Here is a 21,251-nt window from a genome sequence, read left to right as displayed (position 1 = left end):
AGGGGTCTCCTGTATTCCAGACACACTCTTCCTTACCTCCATTGTGGAACAGGCATCCAATTTCCCCTTTGTAGTCAGCCATCACTCCCTTCTTTGCCTGTTGATTCAGAGGCATGAGAAGCCCAAAGTGGCTGAGTGGCATTCTTAACTTCCAGTTCAATGGAATCATTGTTGTGTCTTCTGGTAGAAGCATTCCCCTCTTTGGGACCTTATGTTCTCTAGGCCAGCAGAACATAAAGTTGTGGGAACAGGAAGCAAAGCTTTAGCTAGTGGGTCATTGGAGGTAATAATAAGTGATGCCACTCTCACTTCCACCTCTTGATTCCTGGCCCCCATGAATCCTGGCTATGGGAGAAATGGTACCGTATTATTGGATGCTGATTCAGAGCATATACAGCCTTCTAGAGAACCTTACCCTAGACCTGCAAGATATTGCCACCTAACTGGCACTGCAGCTGAGTCTTCACAAGGCTATGCCACCATTCTGTCAAGCCAGCTGCTTCAGGATGGTGGGGGACATGGTAAGAGCAGTAAATTCCATGAATATGGGCCCATTGCTGCACTTCTTTTGCTGTGAAGTGAGTTCCATGATCAGAAGCAGTGCTGTGTGGAATACCATGATGGTGGATAAGGTGTTCTGTAAGTCCAGGATGGTCTGTAAGCCCACAGATGGTAGTTTTAGCAGAAGCATTGCATTCAGGAAAGGCAAATCTGTATCCAGAGTTAGCATCTATCCCATAAAGAACAAAATGCTGCCCCTTCCATGATGGAAGCACTCCAGTATAATCAACCTGCCACCTGACAGCTGGCTGATCAGCCTGGAGAATGGTGCCCTATCAGGGACTCAGAGTTAGTCTCTGCCACTGGCACACTGGCCACTTAGCAGTGGCCATAGCCAGTCAGCCTTGGTGAGTGGAAGTCTGTGTTGCTGAGCCCATGCATAACCTCCATCCCTGCCACCATGGCCGCTTTGTTCATGAGCCCATTAGGCAATGACAGGAGTGGCTGGGGAAAGAGGCTGACTGGTATCCACAGAACGAGTCATCTTGTTCATGGAGCAAAAGGCATATATAATTCATCCTTTGCTAAGTCAGTCTAAGAAATCTCTAGAAACAGCTTAGTTACCTCCCTTAAAAACTACGCGAGGGCTCTAAAGTAGCATTTTCCTAACATGTGTTCCATATAATGCTAGTAGTTCCTGAAATATTAAATTGCTTTGAGAAAATATAAGTTCTGTGGTCAAAAAAGTTTGCTAAATGTTGGGGCTGGCCCGGTGGCCTAGTGGTTAAGTTTGCGTGCTCCACTTGGGCAGCCCAGGGATTGCAGGTTCGGATCCTGGGCGTAGACCTACAGATCACTCATCAAGCCATGCTGTGACAGACGTCCCACATACAAAATAGGGGAAGGTGGGCACAGATGTTAGCTCAGGGCCAATCTTCCTCACACACACACACACACACAAAAGTTTGGTAAATGCTGATTGATCCAAACAGGATGCCACATTGCATTTGGTTACTGTGTCTCCTTAGTGTCCTCTGGTCTGTGACAGTTTCCTGGGGTCTTAGTCTGTTCAGGCTGCTATAAGAAAATACCACAGACTCAGTAGCTTATAAGCAGCAGAAATTTATTTCTCACATTTTTGGAGGGTGAACTGTGTAAACACTGTACTCTAGTTGGTAAATTTTCTCATGGGGGTATGGTTAACAGTTCTGAAACAGCTTTACATGTATACTGGAGATGAGCAAATTAAGTAAATAGATGGTGTATTGTAGGAGCAGGGTTTCACACTGTCAGAGAGGGAATTTACAGATAAGAAGAGAAGGGAAAAATAAATCCTCTGGTGCTGGATTAGAGTTGGAGACATCAGTATGAACTCATGTTTAGCTTAATATGTTTATCCAGATACAGAATACAATTATAGATGTTTATACATGGTTTACTACTCGTATGTGTACACTTAGCTCTGTTGGCCGAGGTGCTAGGCTCAATGACACCCCCGTAGCAATGAGCACCTTCACCGTCCAGATCTTGCTTTCCAAATACCACTTAGAACTAGGGCCCCTTGGAGAAGTGGCTAATTCTAGGGCGGGGGCAGTGAAAATACAAGATGAACAGTGTTGAGAAGTAAAATGCTCAGAAAACAAACAAGGATGGGGGCATGTCAAAGGGACACAGGAGGCAACCTTACAGAGCTCCCAGTGGCCAAAGTGGGAACAATTTGAGCAGCAAAATAAATAACATAATATTTTTTATAACTCAAAGTATAAAACAAATATACATGAATCCACACTAATATAAATGATTGACTAAGTAAATAAGTGGAGGAATAAAAATAAATCTTCACAGAATTCTGGAGCTATAGGTAATTGCCAAATTCTCTTCCAAAATGACTGTACCATTTTGCATTCTCACCAGAAAGTCCCACTTGTCCCACGTCCTCATCAGCATTTCCTATTGTATGGTTTTTGGCTTTTAGCCATTCTAATAGGTGTGTAGTGAGTAGTATCTCATTGTGGTGTTTATTTGCATTTTCCAAACAACAAATTACTTTGAGCATCTTTTCATTTGTTTACTTGCCATCTATATATCTTCTTTGGTATAGTGTCTGTTCAGATCTTTTGGTCATTTTTTTTTTTTTAAAGATTTTATTTTTTTTCCTTTTTCTCCCCAAAGCTCCCCCAGTACATAGTTGTATATTCTTCGTTGTGGGTCCTTCTAGTTGTGGCATGTGGGACGCTGCCTCAGCGTGGTTTGACGAGCAGTGCCATGTCCGCGCCCAGGATTCGAACCAACGAAACACTGGGCCGCCTGCAGCGGAGCGCGCGAACTTAACCACTCGGCCATGGGGCCAGCCCCTCTTTTGGTCATTTTTCAGTTGAGTTTTTTTCTTATTATTGGGTTTTAAGAGTTCTTATATAAAGAACTTGACCAAATCCTTGAGTAGATATATGATTTACAATGATTTCTCCTAGTCTGTGGCTTGTATTTTAATTTTCGTAACAGTGTCTTTCACAGAGGAAAAGTTTTTAATTTTGATAAAGTCCAAGTTATCAATTTTTTCTTTCTTGGATGCCTTTTGATGTTGTATCCAAAAACTAAGCACCAAATCAAAGGTCACTCGGGTTTCTCTTATATTTTGTTTAACAAATCTCATATTTTATATTTAGGTCTGTTGTCCATTTGGAGCTAATTTTTACATAAAGTGTAAAGTATGTGCCAAGGTCTTTTTTTTGCCTATGGAAATCCAGTTCCAGTATCATTTGTTGAGAAGGCTATCTTTTCTCCATTGATACCTCCATTGATTATACTTTAAAAGTCAGTTGACTGTATTTGGGTGTTCTCTATTCTGTTCTCTTGATCTTTGTGTATATTCCTTTGCCAATACCCTACTGTCTTTGATTGCTGTAGCTTTATAGTAAATCTTGAAATTGGGCAGTGTGAATTTTTCCACTTAATTCTTCTTTTTCAAACTGTCTTGGCTATGCTAATACCTTTGCCTTTCTATATAAATTTTAGACTAATCTTGTCAGTGTGTACAAAAAAGTCTTGCTAAGATTTTGATTGAGATCATATTGAAATCTATAGGTCAAATTGGAATAATTGACATCTTAACAACATTGAGTCTTTAATCTATGAGCAAAGTATATCTCTCCATTTATTTAGATCTTTGATTTGTTTCATGACTGTTTTATAGCTTTCCACATATCTTGTATATGTTACCTTAGATTTATATCTAAGTACTTCTCTTTTTTTGGTGCCATTATAGTGTTTTTTTTAAATTTCAGATTCCATTTATTCATTGCTAGTATATAGGAACAGAATTCATTTTTGTATGTTGACCTTGTATCTTGCAACTTGCTAAATTCACTTACTAGTTCTAAGAGATTTTTTGTAGATTCTTTGGCATTTTCTACATAGACAACCATGTTTTCTGCCAATAACAGCAGTTTTATTTTTCTTTTCCTATATGTATGTCTTTTGTTTCTTTTTCTTGCCTTATTGCACTAGCTAGGACTTCCAGTGCGAGGTCTAATAGGAGTAGTGAGAGAAGACATGCTTGCCTTGTTCCACATCTCACAGGGAAGATTCAGTCTCTCACCATTATTATTGTATATTTTACTTTTATATATACTGTAAGTACCCAATACCTTGTTTATTGGGTTACTTTGTTTTATTGCTTTAAACAGTTACTTTTTGGTGTAATTAAAAATAAGCTGAAGATTATATTTTACCTTCATTTCTTTCATTTCTGATGCTCTTTATTTCTTTGTGTAGATCTAAGTTTTTAACCTATGTCATATTTCTTCTGCCTGAAGAACTTCCTTTAACATTTCTTGTAGAGCAGGTCTGCTGGTATTGAATTCCCTTAGTTTTTGTTTGTCTGAGAAAGTCTTTATTTCTCCTCCACATTTGAAGGGTATTTTCACTAGATACAGAATTCTAGGTTGACAGTTTTTTCTTTTTTTTTTTTTTCATTTTTAGATTTTTTTAAAGATTGGCACCTGAGCTAACAACTGTTGCCAATCTTTTTTTTTTTAGCTTTTTCTCCCCAAATCCCCCCAGAACATAGTTGTATATTTTAGTCGTGGGTCCTTCTAGTTGTGGCACGTGGGACGCCACCTCAGCATGACCTGATGAACGGTGCCATGTCTGTGCCCAGGATCTGAACCAGTGAAACCCTGGGCTGCCGAAGCGGAGAGCGCGAACTTAACCACTTGGCCATGGGGCTGGCCCCAACAGTTTTTTCTTTCAACACTTTAAAGATGTCACTCAATTCTTTCTTTGTGTGCCTGATTTCTGACAAGAAAGTTGCTGTAATTTTTATCTTTGTTACTTTATAGGTGTCTTAGTCTGCTCAGGCTGTGATAACAAAGTACCACAGAGTAGATGTCTTAAACAACAGAAATTAATTTTCTCACAGATCTGGAAGCTGGACATCCAGGATCAGGGAGCCAGCATGGTTGGTTTCTGGTGAGGGCTCTCTTCCTGGCTCATAGATGGCCACCTTCTCACCGTCCTCCATGGCCTTTCCTCAGTGCATGCATACACAGAGCCCGTGGGCATTCTGGTGTCTCTTCTTTTTTTTTTTTTTTTTAAAGATTTTATTTTTCATTTTTCTCCCCAAAGGCCCCCAGTACATAGTTGTATATTTTTAGTTGTAGGTCCTCCTAGTTGTGGCATGTGGGACACTGCCTCACCATAGCTTGATGAGTGGTGCCATGTCTGCACCCAGGGTCCAAACCAGTGAAACCCCAGCCTTAGAACCTCATTTTACCTTAGTTACTTCCTTAGAGGTCCCATCCAAATACAGTCAAACTGGGCTTAAGTCTTCAACACATGAATCTGAGGGGGGACACAAACATTCAGTCCATAACGGTACATAAGGTCAGTTTTTTTCTCCTGCTGCCGCCAAAATTTTTTCTGTCTTTGGTTTTCAGCAGTTTGAATGATATGTCTAGGTGTGGTTTGTTTGTTTGTTTGTTTGTCTGTCTGTCTGTCTTCCCTGCTTGGCCGTCTCTAAGTTTCTTAGGTATGTAGTTTTGTGTCTGTCGGTAATTTTGGAATATGTTTACCCATTATTTCTTCAACTATTTCACCTTCTCCATTTGTTTTCTTATCCTGCTGGGACTCCAGTTATGTTTGTGTTACATAGTTTGATATTGTCCTATAGCTTTTGGGTGCTCTGTTGTGTTTTTCCCTCTTTTCTCTTTGCCTTTCCCTTTGGGTAATTTCTATTCTCCTAACTTCAAGTTATGTGATTCTTTCCTTGGATATGTCAAATCTAGCAACAAGCCCATTGAAGGCCCTCTTCATTTCTATTACCATGTGTTTTTGATTTCTAGCATTTTTATTTGACTCTTTAGTATAGTTTCTATATCTCTGCTAAAATTATCTATCTGATCTTGAATGATGAGTACCTTTTCCATTATAGCCTTTAGTATAATAAGTTATTTAAAATTCCCTGATAGTTCCAACATCTCTGTCATATGATTGCTTTATCTTTTCAGACTATGTTTATTACTTGTCTTTTGGTATGTCTTATACTTTTTTGTTGAAAGCCAGACATGTTGTCTAGAGAAATAGAAACTGAGATAAATGGACGTTTAAGGTGGAGATTTATGTTAATCTAGCCAGGAGTTGGGCTATGTTTGAAGTTTGTTGTTGCTATGGTTACTGTTGCTGAGGTTTGTTGTTGCTATGGGCACCATTGCCTTCAATTTCCTCTAGCAATTCTTTGTCTCCTCTTTTGGGTTCAGGTCTTCGCTTTTTGCTGTTCCTCAGAGAGAGTCTGTCTCTTGCAGCACTCCCAGCTGTACTCTTCTGTTATTACTGGAGGTTTGTTAGCATGCTGGTGGGGTGTAGACAACGGAGATCATTCTCTAACGTTCTGATTAAATCTCAGTCTTTGGAGTGCACTGTATTGGGACTCGGAAGAATTTCTGCTCCTACTCTAGGGGTAGAGCTTTTCCCTGCTCCTCTGTTCCCTTCTTTCCATGTTTACTGTCTCAGTCTGTGACCTTAATGCCCTGCCCTCTCTGGAGTTGCTCCTCCACTTAGGTGAAATAGAGGGCTGGTCTGGGCAGAGTCCCCTTCCCCCGCTGCAGTGGCATTCCACTAGTGCCCTCGGGTGGCGCTGCTTGCAGATGAAGCCTTTTGTTTCCTAAGGGAGGATGGTCTAGGGGGATTTGACAGTGGCTGCTCCTCCTCTCCGCCAGCCAGAATCACGGTGGGAACTTTATCTGGGTTCTCTCTGATCCTCTCTGGGAGAGCCTGGTGGAGTTCCTAGGGCAAAAGCCCGCAAAAAGGTGTGGGAACCTCCCTAGGACTGTGTCCCTCGGGAGCTTCACCCTTCTCATGCTATCCCACACTTGGCCTCCAGCAATTGGCCAAAATTTCTAGTTTAATCATCTTCCTGGCTCACGTGGTATGTGATGGCTTCTGCTGCAGGTAACAAATGCTTGTCCATGTCTCCCAGAAGGTTCCTGTCTCTCCAGATTCGGGAATGACTTCAGTTCTCTGATTGGTTCATAAAAAGTCATTAATTTGCCATCTGTCCAGCTTTTTTCTTGCTGGAAGCAAACTGCTTATGCAGAACAAGAAGGATGAGAAATACATTACTGGCCAATAGGTTGTTTTGTTTCTTTCACTATACCAAGCCTAAATCTTTCCTTTTTAGGAAAAGTAAAATGTAACTTCAATCCACAACAATAGACAAAAAGATTCTGTCACATAGACTAGTTTCCATTTAGTAAATCAGCTATTTGTAGTTGTCTCAGTTGAGATAGACGCCTTTACAGACTGACTGTTTGAGCTTGCTTTGTGAGCAGCTTTAGATCTAAAATGCACTTGGCAGTTGTCTCCTCCTGCTTCTGAGCAAAAATGCTCTGCACAATGTGCTTCTCCATCTAGTTTATCCTGTGGTCTTACTCCTTTTGATGCATCATATTCTGCACAGGCAAGTCTTTTTTTCTTCTTCTCCTCCTCAAAGCCCCCCAGGAGATAGTTGTATATTCTAATTGTGAGTGCCTCTGGTTGTGCTATGTGGGATGCCGCCTCAGCATAGCCTCATGAGCGGTGCCATGTCCATGCCCAGGATCTGAACTGGCGAAACCCCAGGCTGCAGAAGTGGAGCAGGCGAACTACACCACTCGGCCACAGGGCTGGCCCCCACACAGGCAATTCTTTACCTCCTTGTATCTTTATATAGCTCTTCCTACAAAGAAACCTCCAAGTAATGTTATTCCTCTGGACATCAAAAAGATAATGACACTTCCAAACTAATGTCTGCTCTGACTTCTCCAAATCAGCTGCCTCCTGGATATGTTTGATGGAAGACTGCTTCCCCTCTTCTAGTGGGGAATTTTTTGCTCATTAAGTTTATCAGCAAATTGTGCAACAAAGGTACCATATTTTCTAATTACGTAGATGAGCAACCGTACTGTTAATGTGGTAAAGAAGATCTCTAGGGTAATCACCTATATTTCTTTGGATAGAAAATTCAAGATAAGTTCTGTGACAACAGTTTTAGCATAAAGGAACTGAAAGAATTCCTCAGGGATAAGCCCCTGAAAATTTGTCCTACATATTCAGGGAGAAGTGGTTCAGAGTTAAGACGTGGCTGCCCTTTGTGAAAGATTCTTGTTGCCTGCAATTCCCCAGGACTTAGAAGAGCTCCATTCTTCAGAGAGGGGGCCATGGTAGTGACGGAAGGAAGTACCACCTGGGACAGGATGGTCAGTGATGGTCCAAGTGGTGGCTTAGTGTCCCTGTGATCCTGAAGGGTAGCCTCTCAGGTATAGCGCTAAGATGGCCACTCACAGGTCTCACACAATGACCTTTCGAAAATAAAAATCTGAGCTCCTCTTGACATCCCATTGCTCTGTTTTTATTAAAAGCTTACTTTCTAGTAATAATAAAGATAATTGTATCATTAATAATGATAATTGTATCAAGCAATAACTTTTATGGCTGTATAAATACGTTTCTGGTTGATAGACAGCTGATGAAGTTTGGTTGAAAGGATAAATTGATCAGAGAAGACCAGGCAAGATTTGAAGTCTTCCATGATTGCTTAACAAGCACATGTGTTCATTTAACAAATATCTGTAGTGCATCTACTATGTACTAGGCATTGTTGTAAGTGTTAGAATAGAGCAGTGGAGAAGACAGACAACAGCCCTGCCCTCACAAAGCTTATATGCTAGTTGGGAAAACAGGCCATAAACAAGTTAACAACTACAGAGTAGGGAGTGAGAGGTGTAATGGGGACGCAAGATGGGAAAGGTCTCTCTGAGGAGGAAGTATTTGAGCTGCTGGATGCTGAGGAGGCCTCTGTAAGGGCCACTAGGGGCATGTTAAATGTGAGATGCCTATTAAACATCCAAATGAACATGTCTGTAGGCAGCTGAATATATAAACCTGACGTCAAGATTATAGTAAGGAATCTGGAGTCAAAAACGTTTCAATGTTTTTAATTGCTCTAGAAGTGAATAAAATCAACTTGGGAGATTGTCTGGATAGAGAAGAAATATGAGGGTCCAGGAACAAGTCCTCAGATATATGAATGATTACTCAGAGCATGAGGAGCTAGTGAAGTAGGAAGAGAACCAGGAGAATGTTTTGTTGAGAAGTTAAGAGAAAAAACTGTTTCTGGAAGTGAGTAGGGTGGTTAACTGGGCTCAGTGCTGCTGAGGTCAGTTAAAAGGAGGGCAGACAGGTGACTCTGATTTGGCAACATGGAGATCATTCGTGATCAAGAGAGTTTGCAGTGGGTGCTGGGAAGGGGCCCCATTCCAGTGAGTTGACGAGGGAATAAGCGGTGAGGAAATAGAGACTGGGAGTGTAATAGGGGTCACATGGGATCCGAAAAGGATTTTTTTTCCGTTGGTGATTAGTTTTTTTTGGTTTTATTTTGTTTTTTAAAGATGGGAGATCCCAGCATATATTTGCATATTGATGAGAATTATCCAGTAGTGAGGGAGAAATTCATGATCTAAGAGAGCAGAGGCTATAAATTACAGAAGTGCGTAAGTGGGACTACGTTCCAGCACAGTGAAAGGGTGGCTTATAGTGGACGGAAGGCAGAGAGTTTGGGCATGGGGTCGACTGCCCTGTTCTCTTCCTAACTCTTGCTGTGATTCCTGGTCTTTCTCTCAAAGCAGTAGTTGTGGCTATAGATACACGTTCAGATGAGTCTTCATTTTTGCACGTCATTTGTTGAATAATTTAAATGAGAAAGATATCCTGATTTATCCCTTTTTAGCCTGAGTGACCTGTGCTCTGTGACACCTTAGCTGCCTAGATCCCCACTATAAGTGCCAACCCAAAGCAGACAGCAGCATTTCATGTAATCCTCCCAGCAAATCTTGGATGCAGGTGTTATTATAGACATTTTATATACCAGGAAATGGAAAATATGGTAATATTAATGAAACACAACCAACTCTATTGCAGAATCCTTCATCACAGGAGGAGATACACATTTAAATTAAGTTGCTGTGTTAAAATACAAAATTTTGGCTCAGGCAGATCTCTATTAAATGTTTTTCTTTCTATTTTTCCATGGAAAAGTAGAATTTAAAAAAGGCTCTTTTCCCCCACAATCCATCCAAATATAGTTTTCCTTTGGAGCCTACACCACCAGCTGTAGAGTTGTGATTCTGGGAAGATCGTCACCCGTAACTTAGGTGTGTGAACAGGGTTGGCTGTGCCTGCGGGCTTCTCCAGAGGCTCACGTCTGTGTCAGCTTCCTGTCTGCGAGGTGCAATTGCTGCCTCGATGTGACAAGGACGTTTCGGTGGATGTGACAGTGGCCAGTTTCTTTTTTCCTTCCCACGTAACCCTCGGCTTGTTACTCATAAGAAAATTCTCGTAAATAATTTTTCTTTCTGGCCATTCACTTCAGCATGTCAGTGTCAGGAATAAAGAGTGTAATTTTGATTTAACACTTCAGAGAATATGGACATTTCATTTTGAGGAGTTTGTACAGAAACAGGTAGCCTGGGTTGGAAGATCAGAGCAGAGCTCCCTTCCATGTTAGAATGTTCTGGCGCTCGCTTTCTTATTTTTTTCTCACAGAAGGCTCCGGTGATTAAGTAGCTTGTGAGAATCAGCCGATTCACCATAACCCTTTTCCTGAAATGAAATTGTGGGAAATAAAGAAAAAGGAGCTTAAATTAAATGTGTTTGTGTTTATGCTACATGGATGACAACTGCTGTGACGGCAGGCTGAAGTCTTGGCTTTTGCTCTGCTGACTTTCCTAACAGGTGTCACTTGCTACCACTCATCATTTTTAGTTAGTTTTTTCCTCTCACTTTTATTATAGCCTATTTTCACTAAAAAGAGAAAAAGAAATAGGAGAAATCCCAACATGTGTGTAGTAAAGCATTAAATTTCTGTCGTCTTTCTCGGGCAGCCCTCAGGGCTGCAGTTCTTCGAGCGGCTTGGGGCTGGATCTTCTCCATGTGGCACAGGGAGCATTAATGTTTCTCCCCCGCGAAGAGGGAGGACCATTTAATGATGATCAAGTGCTTCTAACTTTTGTCTGGACATATTGTTCATTACTTTAAAAAACAGCTCGGTGTAAGAATATTCTTCTAGACTTTTAATGGACTATGGAGTACCTTTAAATAGGGTTAGTTATATATAGATCTCTATCCATAATCTAAATGAAGGGGCAGTATTACTAGGTTTTCCATAATAATGAGGGAAGGATACTGATTGCTCTCCTAACTGGATGTTTTACTTTTTAGTAACTTGATGAGATGTAAAATCATTGCCGTGAACAATACTGAATAAATCTAGGAATGTGCATAGCCGTGATTGCGGTAGGACTCATGACCAACTTTCCCTGACCCTCTTGGCAGAATTGTCTGCTTTTTTTTAATGCTCCAGAGTTCTGTATAGTGGTTAGATGTTCAAACTAAATTAATTAGCCAATTGTTGAAATGAAATTCATAGTTTTTTGGTCATGGCATTTTTACTTTACTTTTTTTTTCAGCCTTATTGAAGTATAATTGACAAAATTGTAAGATACTTAAAATGTACAACATGATAATTTGATATACGTATGCATTATAAAAGGATTCCCACCATCGAGTTAATTAACACATCCATCACCTCACATATGTGAGAGCACACTTAAGTTCTCCTCTCTTAGGAAATTTCAATTTCAATTATGCAATATAGTTTTATCAACTATAGTCACCATGTTATACATTAGGTCCCCAGACCTTACGCATCTTATAACTGAAAGTTTGTACCCTTTTTCCAGGCTCTCCCTATTTCCCCAACCCCTCAGCCACTGGCAACCACCATTCTATTCTGTTTCCGTGATTTCAAACTTTTTTCTTTTTAAGATTCCACATATAAGTGATACCACCAGTATTTGTTTTCGTCTCTGCTTATTTTACTTAGCATAATGTCCTCAGGGTTCATCTATGTTGTGAAAAATGACAGGATTTCCTTCTTTTTTAAGGCTGAATAATATTCCATTGTATATTTATACCACATTTTCTTTATCCATCATCCATCAGTGGACACTTGGGTTGTTTCCATACCTTGGCAATTGTGAACAATGCTGCAATAAACGTGGGAGTACAGGTATCTCTTTGAGAGAGTAATTTTGTTTCCTATGGATATATACTCAGAAATGAAATAGCTGCATCATCCAGTAGTTCCATTTTTAATTTCTTGAGGAACCTCTGTACTGTTTCCAAAGCAGCTGTACCAGTTTACATTCCCACCAGCAGTGCACAAGGGTTCCCTTTTCTCGACATCCTCGCCAGCATTTGTTATCTCTTATCTTTTTGATAATACACATCCTAACAGGTGTGAGGTGATAGCTCATTGTGCTTCCTGTGTAGCTGTATATTCAGGGCATCCATGGGAGGAGGGACGTTCAAGAGCCTCCTGTGTCACCATCTTGGTCCCTCTTCAGCATTTTTACTTCTTTATTTTTTCCAGAAGGAACTAGAGAAGCAGAAGAGAATTAAGAGGAACCAGCAGCTGGAAGCAATAGCCAAAAAACATTATGAAAGAGTCTTACTAAGGAAAAAAGGTCTGGAGCCTTGGAAAAGGTTGAGAATGCAAAGCAAACAAAACATCCAGGTATAGTGTCACACTGTTACCCCCCACAATTAGAAAATGGACTTTTCAAATTGGATAAATACCCAACTGGGCTTTGAGGGTTGTTTGGTGACATAAAAGCCAGGAAGATAAGTGAATTGAGTGTTTGCATTTATTTGTTTTGGATAAGAGTTTAGATGAGGTCTTCTAAGGTAGAGAAAGACTTCTGTAATTGAATAGGTTGGAAAAAGCTAGAGTAAATTTTTGGTTCTGGACCTCCAAGGCAAGATGAATAGAGGCCTCTCTGAATTTTAGCAGTGTTTAATAAAGAGCAAAATAATTACCATAAGGTGTATTAGACAGGTTTCTGCTGCAATAAAGCTGCGTAACAAACAGCCTCCAAACGTCAGCGGCTTACAACTCAAGCATTCATTTCTCATGCACATGTCTGTGAGCCAGTTGTGGACTGGGTTCAGGTCTCTCCACAGCCTCTCTTTCTGGCTCCAGAAGTTATTCAGGGCATGCTTTTCACCTGGCAAATGTCTGAGGTACAAAGGCCAAACCCAGTTACGTAAATCCATATGAAACCTCTGCTTGTATCATGTCCACTAACGTTCCATTGGCTAAAGCAAGTCATTGGGCCAAACCCAAGGTCGTTGAGGGGAGAAGGAGGCTCCACAGGGAGGCATATGAAATCACATGCAAAGAGTATGGGTGTATAATCCTATTACTGGGAAGATAATCCACTCTACCACATAGAGATATATGAAATCAAAGACTATGGAAATTCACATTTATCCAGTACGTAGAACAGGGCATTCAGCTAAATGATCAAGAAGCTCAAAATAGGTAAGATGTTATCTTAGAATTCTATTTAATAATAAATTCAGTAATGTGTACCAGTTATGACCACTCTTATTTACACATTTGGCCAGGTTAATACTGAAAAGTGAGACTAATATTTTTGGTTATGAAAACCAGGATTAAAGATGAACAGTAGTGCTTCATACCGTAAGAGTCCTGCTATTGAGTAATGCTACAGGTTATTCCTCTGTGAATGTGACTTAGGCTGCTTTTTTCCTCCCTAGCCAGTCTGTTCACCCTTCATTATCTTTGTTCTCTTCCTATTTTCACAGTTTCTTTTTTAAAGATTGGCACCTGAGCTAACAACTGTTGCTAATCTTTTTTTTTTTTTTAGCTTTTTCTCCCCAATCCCCCCAAAACATAGTTGTATATTTTAGTTGTGGGTCCTTCTAGTTGTGGGATGTGGGACACCGCCTCAACATGGCCTAACGAGCGGTGCCATGTCCGGGCCCAGGATCCGAACCCTGGGCCGCCAAAGCGGAGTGCGCAGACTTAGCCACTCAGCCACAGGGCCAGCCCCTATTTTCAGTTTCTTTCCTTCTTTTTATCTTCCCTGAATGCCCTTCTCTCTGTTTTTTCTCTTTCTCTGATTTTTTTGTCCTCAGTCTCCTTACCAGTGGTTCTGAAACTATTGAGTATTCCAGACCAGCTGAAGGGGTTGATTTGTGGTGGTCAGGCCTGAGGGCAGGAAGATCCATCCTGTTTGGAGGCCTGGACCCTCTGTGGCCCAAGCCATTTGCTTTGGCTTTTTCCTAGTAATGAGATGGGAGGGCTGCCTCCTTAGTCCCCTGCGTAAATGAATCTGGAAATGAAATTTGAAATTTGCTTCTTATAGTATATTACCACTAAGACTGGTCATATCAGATATTTTGCTGTCCAAATGAGTGCTCCTAGTTTTATCTGGCTATTGTGCATTTTTTGTTTGTTTTTAATTATTAATACACAAAGGAAAGGCAGACAGGGAGTGGAAAGACTCACTCTTATATTCTTTATCAGCTCTTCTTTTTTAGTCCTTGTTTTTAACTGAGTAAAATCAAGAAAGGTATAAAATTTAGAAACAAAATAGAATCTATGGGTGAATGACCAAAGTAAATTTTTAAAAATGTATTCATAACAATGCAAAAGTAGAAACAAGAATTTGAGCCCAAAATGACAATTATAGGCTTTAGATATAGAAAATCCCAGATAAAATAAAAACTGGAAGACACAGATCTGAAACCAGCATTTTTAAACTTTGCTACTCATAAAACCATCTGGAGATCTTATAAAAATGCACATTCCTGGGCCCACCTCCAGGTATTCTCAGTAGGTCTGGGTTGGGCTGGGGTGGGGGGAATGGATTGCAGGGAATCTGCATTTTTTAAAAGTAGCCCAGGGGATTCTGGCACAACTAGTCAGAGCACCACATTTTGAGAATCACCTCTCTAGTTCATAACAAGTGTATTAGTTTCCTATTGCTGTTATGATACCATATAATATAAAATTACCACAAACTTAGTGGCTTAAAACAACTTAAATTTATTGTCTTAAAATTCTGGAGGTCAGAAGTCCAAGAACAGACTTGCTGGGCTAGGGTCAGAGTGTCAGCAGGGCAAGTTCCTGCTGGTGGTTCCAAGGGGAGACTCTGTTTCCTTGCCTTTTTCAGCTTCTAGTGGCTGCCTGCATTCTGTCGCTCACAGCCCCTTCCTCGAATCACTGCCCATCTCTTGCTTTCATCATCACATATCATACTGATGCTGATCCTCCTGCATCCCTCTGAGAAGGACCCTCGTGATTACATTTAGTGCTCTCCCATATGATCCAGACAATCTCCCCCCATTTTAGGATTCTTCACTTAGTCACATTTACAGAAACCCTTTTACCATGTAAGGTAACATATTTACAGGTTCCGGGGATTAAGACGTGACCATCCCGGAGGGGGCAACCATTCAGCCAGCACAACAAGATAATAGAATTTTTAGGGGCCAGCCTTGGTGACCTAGGGGTTAAGTTCAGTGTGCTCCACTTCGGCCGCCTGGGTTCGGTTCCCAGGCGTGCGTGGACCTACACTGCTCTGTTAGCAGGCTGCTGTGCTGGCAACCCACATACTGAAAAACAGAGGAAGATTTGCAGGGATGTTGGCTTAGGGCAAATCTTTCTCAGTAAAAAGAAGATAATAGAATTTTAGAACATTAGCACTCCTCTCCATCTCTTTCAATTTGTAGATAAGGGAACTGAGCCCTAGAGAGGAGAAGTGACTTACTTAAGGTCACACAGCACATTGGTTACAAAGCTGGAATGGAGCTCAACACTCCCTTCCTCCAAGAATCCTGCCCAGTTCTGGCATGCCCTTTGAGCTGTGTAGGAATCAGAGGTGCATGTAGATGCCAACCACCAGTTGAAAGTAAAAAATAAAAAGTAAAAGGAAGAATTCTGGAGAAGATAGTGTCTTCACCCATCAGAGTTGGCTTCCAGGAAGGGATTAAAAAAATTAAGAAAGAAGAAGAGTCCAGTTAAACAATTCCTGGCTTGTTTATAACTTTTTTTTCAGAAGAGTTACTTAGCATTTTCCCTTAAATTCATTCCCTTAAACTCACATGTGCTGTATGCCCTTTATTCCAACAACCATTTTTAGAACCTCTACGGGACCTTCTGAGAATCTTTCTTTTTCTTCCTGGTTCTGTTTTCCTGGAGGATGGAGAGCAGGAGGGCAGGAGGCCAGGAGGCTGCGTGCTTCTGGCTCCCTTTGCCCTTCGGCTCCCAGGCTGGGGTGGGGAGAGTCAGGACAGGCAGCAGTCTAGGTGCCACAGAGATGTCTTGTGATGGTCATTTTGGCCAATAAATATGACTGCCAAGAGATTCTCTTGGATCATTCATATTCACAGTGCTGGGTGGCTAGACAAGGCTTAGAAAAATGTGTAATTGTCTGGAGAAGACTAAGAGAGAAGAGTTTTTCCTTCCTACCCCTTAAAAGAATATAATAGTTATTTTTTTTAATCTGTAAACTCTGAGTTGTGTGTTTATTTTGATAGAGTGATGCTCTGAGCCTTTTAAATTGGTAAGACATTAAATTATTCATTGTGCTGTTTTCAAATGGTTTTGTGGTTTATTGATAATTTCTAAATTTCGGTGCTGGTGACAGCTCATTCTACAAAGCTAATTGAACGTATTGGCATTTCCTCAATTAGAAAGTGTTTAAGGACATGATAGAGCTTTGTTATGGAATTGCTGTCCAAGCTCTACGAGAACAAACCGAGAGTGTTGCCAGCCACCCACTTCAAAACTTGGTGCAAGTGAAGTAATGGCTTTGGAGGCTGTTTATTCCATTTCCCTAATAACCAGCCAGTCACTGTGGTCTTCAGGGAGTCAGCATTGAAAGGCTGTGCGTGTGAATCTAAAACCCCCATATAACAGGGTCAATAGTCAAAGCTTTTAGGACATGGGCTGAATGTCCTTAAGATCATTCTCTCTAGTAACTGCCTGCATGTGGTTTACAGCATTGTTTGCCAAAGTGATGTGCGTTTCCTTAAATGATTTAAGATATAAGGAGTAACTTCCTTTTCTCATTTGAAAAACTGTGCAGATGGCTGAAGAACATCACTCTTTGGCCCTGCAGAGGAAATGCCTGCTCACCTGGCTCCAGTGTAGTCGGGAAAGCCTGGCTAGGAAGACGGCCCAGGCGGATCAATTTTATTCCCAGACATTGCTCAGGAGAGTCATCCGGAGCTGGCTACAGGTGAGGCCACAGGGAAGGGAGCCTTAAATACACGTCTCTGCTCAATCCTCCGTAAGAAAATTAGATGCACTCTAGAATGTCCATAGCCATTATGTTTTTCCAAGAACAATATAGAATAGTCAATCCAATTCATTGCTTCAAAATGAATGTGAAAATGTCAAATCAATTTTTTGTTAGTATAAAATCTTAAGCACGTTTCTTTTCACACAGAAAGTGTTCATCTCTATAAACTGTAATGTATCATCACATCAGCTTTTGTTTGTTTGTTTTGAGGAAAATTAGCCCTGAGCTAACATCTGCCACCAATCCTCTGGACTTACAGAGGGTTGTTCTTCCTCTGTAGTGTAAAAAAGCGGCCACGTTACCTTTTTCTCTTTATGCCTCCAGGGTCCTTGCTTCCTCTGTTTTGTGTTTGAGTCGATTCTCTCTCTTTTGTATGGTTTATCTGCTCTAATTCTTTGTCTGTCATATTATTTGTCTCACTTATTTTCCTGTCCTCACCCCCAGTACGTGACTGATCTGGAGGAAGAAGTACGAAAACTGTGTGTACGTTTTCTTCAGAAGAAGATTTTCGGGGCCTGGTGTCAGCTGGTCAGGGAGGCCAGGCTGGAAGCAGAGAGCAAGCACCAAGTGGCGGTGCAGCACAGTGACAGGTGAGGTTTTGATCTCTAAGGAGACGCGCTCACCAACTGCACAACTGCTCTGCAGTGTATTCTGTGCCTGGAATGTGTCTGGGAAGAGACGCAGTGGAGGCTGGAAGAGCCGGCACTCGGGGACACCAGGCAGGGCTGAGGGTCTCGGCTCGCCCACTGACCGAGGGGTGAAGGCGAGCTGGTAAACCCCCTGGAATCCAGCGTGGCCATCCGTCAAATGAGGAGGAGGAGGAGGCTCCCTCTCTGCCTCACAGGGACTGGCAAGGGAATAAAGCGATGCGAAATAGATGACTCACATCTAAGCAAAGTACTGTATTCTTTGTCATATAGGTTTATCTTTTAAGTTCAGCTTTTTTAACATTTATTGTGAAATACAACACAAATTTAGACAAGTCCTTAAATCATACAAATACAGCTTAATGAATTACTCTACAGTGGACACCTATGTCACCACCACTGAGGTCAAGAAGTGGGACATGGCTGGCCCCCAGAAGTCCCCATGGGCTCCTTCCCAATCACAAGCCCTGCCCTCGCCCCCAGGGTCAGGGCTCGCCTGGCTTCTATGATGAACATTCTAGCGTTTCTTTTTACTTTCACCTCCTAAGCCTGCGGCCTTCAAGGCTATGGTTTAGTTTTGCCTGGTTTGGAACTTTATGTAGTGGAATCATACTGTATGCCGTATTAATATTTGCAATACAGTGATGTCTTATTTAATCCAGCGTCCTTGGGGAATAAGGTATTCCATAGAAGTTTTTTTTTTACTGTTTTCTAATTTTAAGCATTTTGGATAGAAATGTTCTAAGTTCATCATGCACTTCCCTTTGAGAGTAAACGCATGATCTGTCCTTTTTGGTGATGGGGTGTCATCCCTTATGAGCACAATGTAGTGAGCATAGACCTCCACGTTCTGAGCTTGAAGACTGTTGTGCAGGTGGAGAAGTGTCCCTTTTCTCACCACACGCAGATTCATTTGTGGTTGCTTTCACTTGTGTGTATCTGCATGTGTGTGTCTTTGTTTTTTATAAAAAGTGTTCCTATTTTGTTGCCAGTAGGGTGCCCACCTCCAGCAAAATCTGCTCATCCTTATTTAATTTACAGGTAATGAAATCTGTGGGCCAGGAAAACATAAGCAAGTTGATTGTAATTTTGTATAAAATAAAATAAGTAGGCCATGAGTGAGGGTCTTGAGAGGAGTTGCCTTTGAATAAATGCTTGTGCTTTGAAGTTAGGACTCAGTATCTGTGTGACCTGGACACAGAACTTAACCTTTCGAAGCTTCCCCCTCCCTCTTTTGTAAAATGAGGATAACAGAACCTGTCTTAGGGGCTTGTCAGGAAGACTAACAAGGTAAAATAGTACCTCACTTAATGCACTGCCTGGCCCAAAACAATAGCTATTTTTGGTTTACTAAATGTATTATTAAACATCTGTTTTGTCTGCCTTGGTTTTTGTTTCTCAGCTGCCACACACAGCCTGAGAGATTGATGGGCCAGCTGCCTGATGTGGCAGAGGGCAGTCAGAAAGGGCTTTCACACCACCATCTCCTCTGAGTGTAGCGTAAGCCAGAGGGGAGGGGGCACAGGTCAGGATCTCCATTTTCAGGCAAGGAAACTGAAGCTGCAAGCGGGTGGGTGAATTGCTCAAGGTAGACAAATAACCTTTGGTGGAGCCTGGACTCCCAATCAGATTTTCTGACTCCAAACCATTCTCTTCTTGCTTCATCAGTCATCTTCTCCATTTTTCTAATTCAGTCTCATTTGTAAACTACAAAATACAACGCAGTTACGAGCCACGTAACATTTCAGGCAACAACGCACCGCATATACGATGGTGGTCCCATAAGATTTGTACCATATAGCCTAGGTGTGTAGTAGTCTGTACCATCTAGGTTTGTGTAAGTAGACTCTATGATATTTGCACAACAATGAAACTGCCTAACGACACATTTCTCAGAACGTATCCCGGTCGTTAAGTGAAGCATTACTATAGTAAGACAGTGGTCCTATTCAGGGTTTGAAGTTAAAAAATCAGTACAGGAATCCATGCATTCAACAAGAAATACATTCTCAGCTAATGTCTACTGGATGTAAAAGCATCACCGTGACTTCATCCCTTCCCACTCTGCTCCTTGTTCACAGGTTCCAGCCCCACCACCTCCCCCAGTGCTCCTGAAACAAAGCTCACGTCTGCTTCAGAGCTTTCCCATGACGTAGGTCTTCTCATCATTGAGGTCTCTGCTCAGATGCACCTCCCTGACCACCCCACCTCCATCCCTGTCCATCCATTCCCCTGCCCAGTGTTCTCCTAGCACTGAGGACTCTGAAATTACCTAATTTATTGTTTACATGTTCGTCATCTGTACCTCCCAACAGAGTGGAAGCGCCACATCTTGCTCATCAGTACCGTGTTCTCAGTGCGTGACAGTGCCTCGTATATGGGTGCACAGTAGATATTTTGGTCAAGAATGCATGGATGGATTCTATTGCAGGAGTGACACTATTATTTGAAGTCATGGGTCTTTTAAAAGGAACTATAACATTTAAAACTTGACATTCAAATTTCTTATTCAATGTTATATGAATGAAAGAACATCGTGTAGAAAAGCTGTGGATGAAAGAGAAGGAAGGAAAGACATCTATTAGGTCTTGCACCTGATCTTTAAATTGCAATAACACTGAGAAGGATGATTCCTAATAACAACATGAGGTTTAATTTTATATATCTGTATCACTTGTAGATACAATTTATAATTTTATAAATCTGATATTTTATACATGGTGAGACTAAGAGATGTCAACCAGACCTGAGTCTCTCATTATCAGTAGTTATTTTGTTATTCTGCAGATAGAGCTCAGCTGTGCTCTTGTCCAGTTCTCAGCTGACCCAGTACTACTTGCATGAGAGTCTGCCTCAGTCCAGTAGTTCTTCACCATTGTGGAGTCACAGACTTCTCTGAGGCAGTAATGAAAGTCACCGAGTTGCACCCCAGAAAATGCACATATGCATATCACACACAACTTTATGCAAAATGTCCAGGAGTTTGTGGACCTCAGGCAAAGAAGGCTTACCTTGGTGACTTAAATTACACTTAGGACACAATGCATCTACATATAATTTGTCAAGAAATGCTTGCCAAGCATAAAAAATACCTAATAACATAGTATTGGCTCTCATAATTCAGTAGAAAACATAACAAAGTAGATACATACACACATACATACAATCAATAAGCGCCAAACCAGTAATTGTGACCATGTGCTTCAAGAGTTCAGAGGCAGGAAAGACAAAGATGCTGTAGGAAGATTTCCCCCCAGGGGACAGAGCATTTCAGTTCGGGGGAACAGCAGGAGCTGAAATGTGGAAGTCAGGAACTGTAGCAGTGTAGCCAGGAGGAAGATGGGAACGGCAGGTCAGGGGGGAGCTAGGGTCCCGGCCTGGGAGTGCACCATAG

General features: G+C 41.4%; 1 protein-coding gene across 3 annotated transcripts in view; it reads left to right on the top strand.

Annotated features, from left to right (window-relative positions):
- The window catches only part of CCDC191 (coiled-coil domain containing 191), a 70,051-nt gene that overhangs the window by 46,430 nt on the left and 2,370 nt on the right, over window positions 1–21,251 (top strand). For 2 of the 3 annotated variants that reach the window (XM_046659724.1, XM_046659721.1), the window contains exons 14-16: window positions 12,467–12,610; window positions 16,995–17,147; window positions 17,655–17,800. In XM_046659724.1, the coding sequence (XP_046515680.1) occupies window positions 12,467–12,610; window positions 16,995–17,147; window positions 17,655–17,800 (443 nt within the window). The remainder of the gene's footprint in view (window positions 1–12,466; window positions 12,611–16,994; window positions 17,148–17,654; window positions 17,801–21,251) is intronic. The other variant, XM_046659722.1, reaches the window with a different exon arrangement.

This window comes from Equus quagga, chromosome 4 (genome assembly GCF_021613505.1).
Source record: "Equus quagga isolate Etosha38 chromosome 4, UCLA_HA_Equagga_1.0, whole genome shotgun sequence".
NCBI classification, from domain to species: domain Eukaryota; kingdom Metazoa; phylum Chordata; class Mammalia; order Perissodactyla; family Equidae; genus Equus; species Equus quagga.
This window is presented reverse-complemented; position numbering and strand designations above follow the sequence as displayed.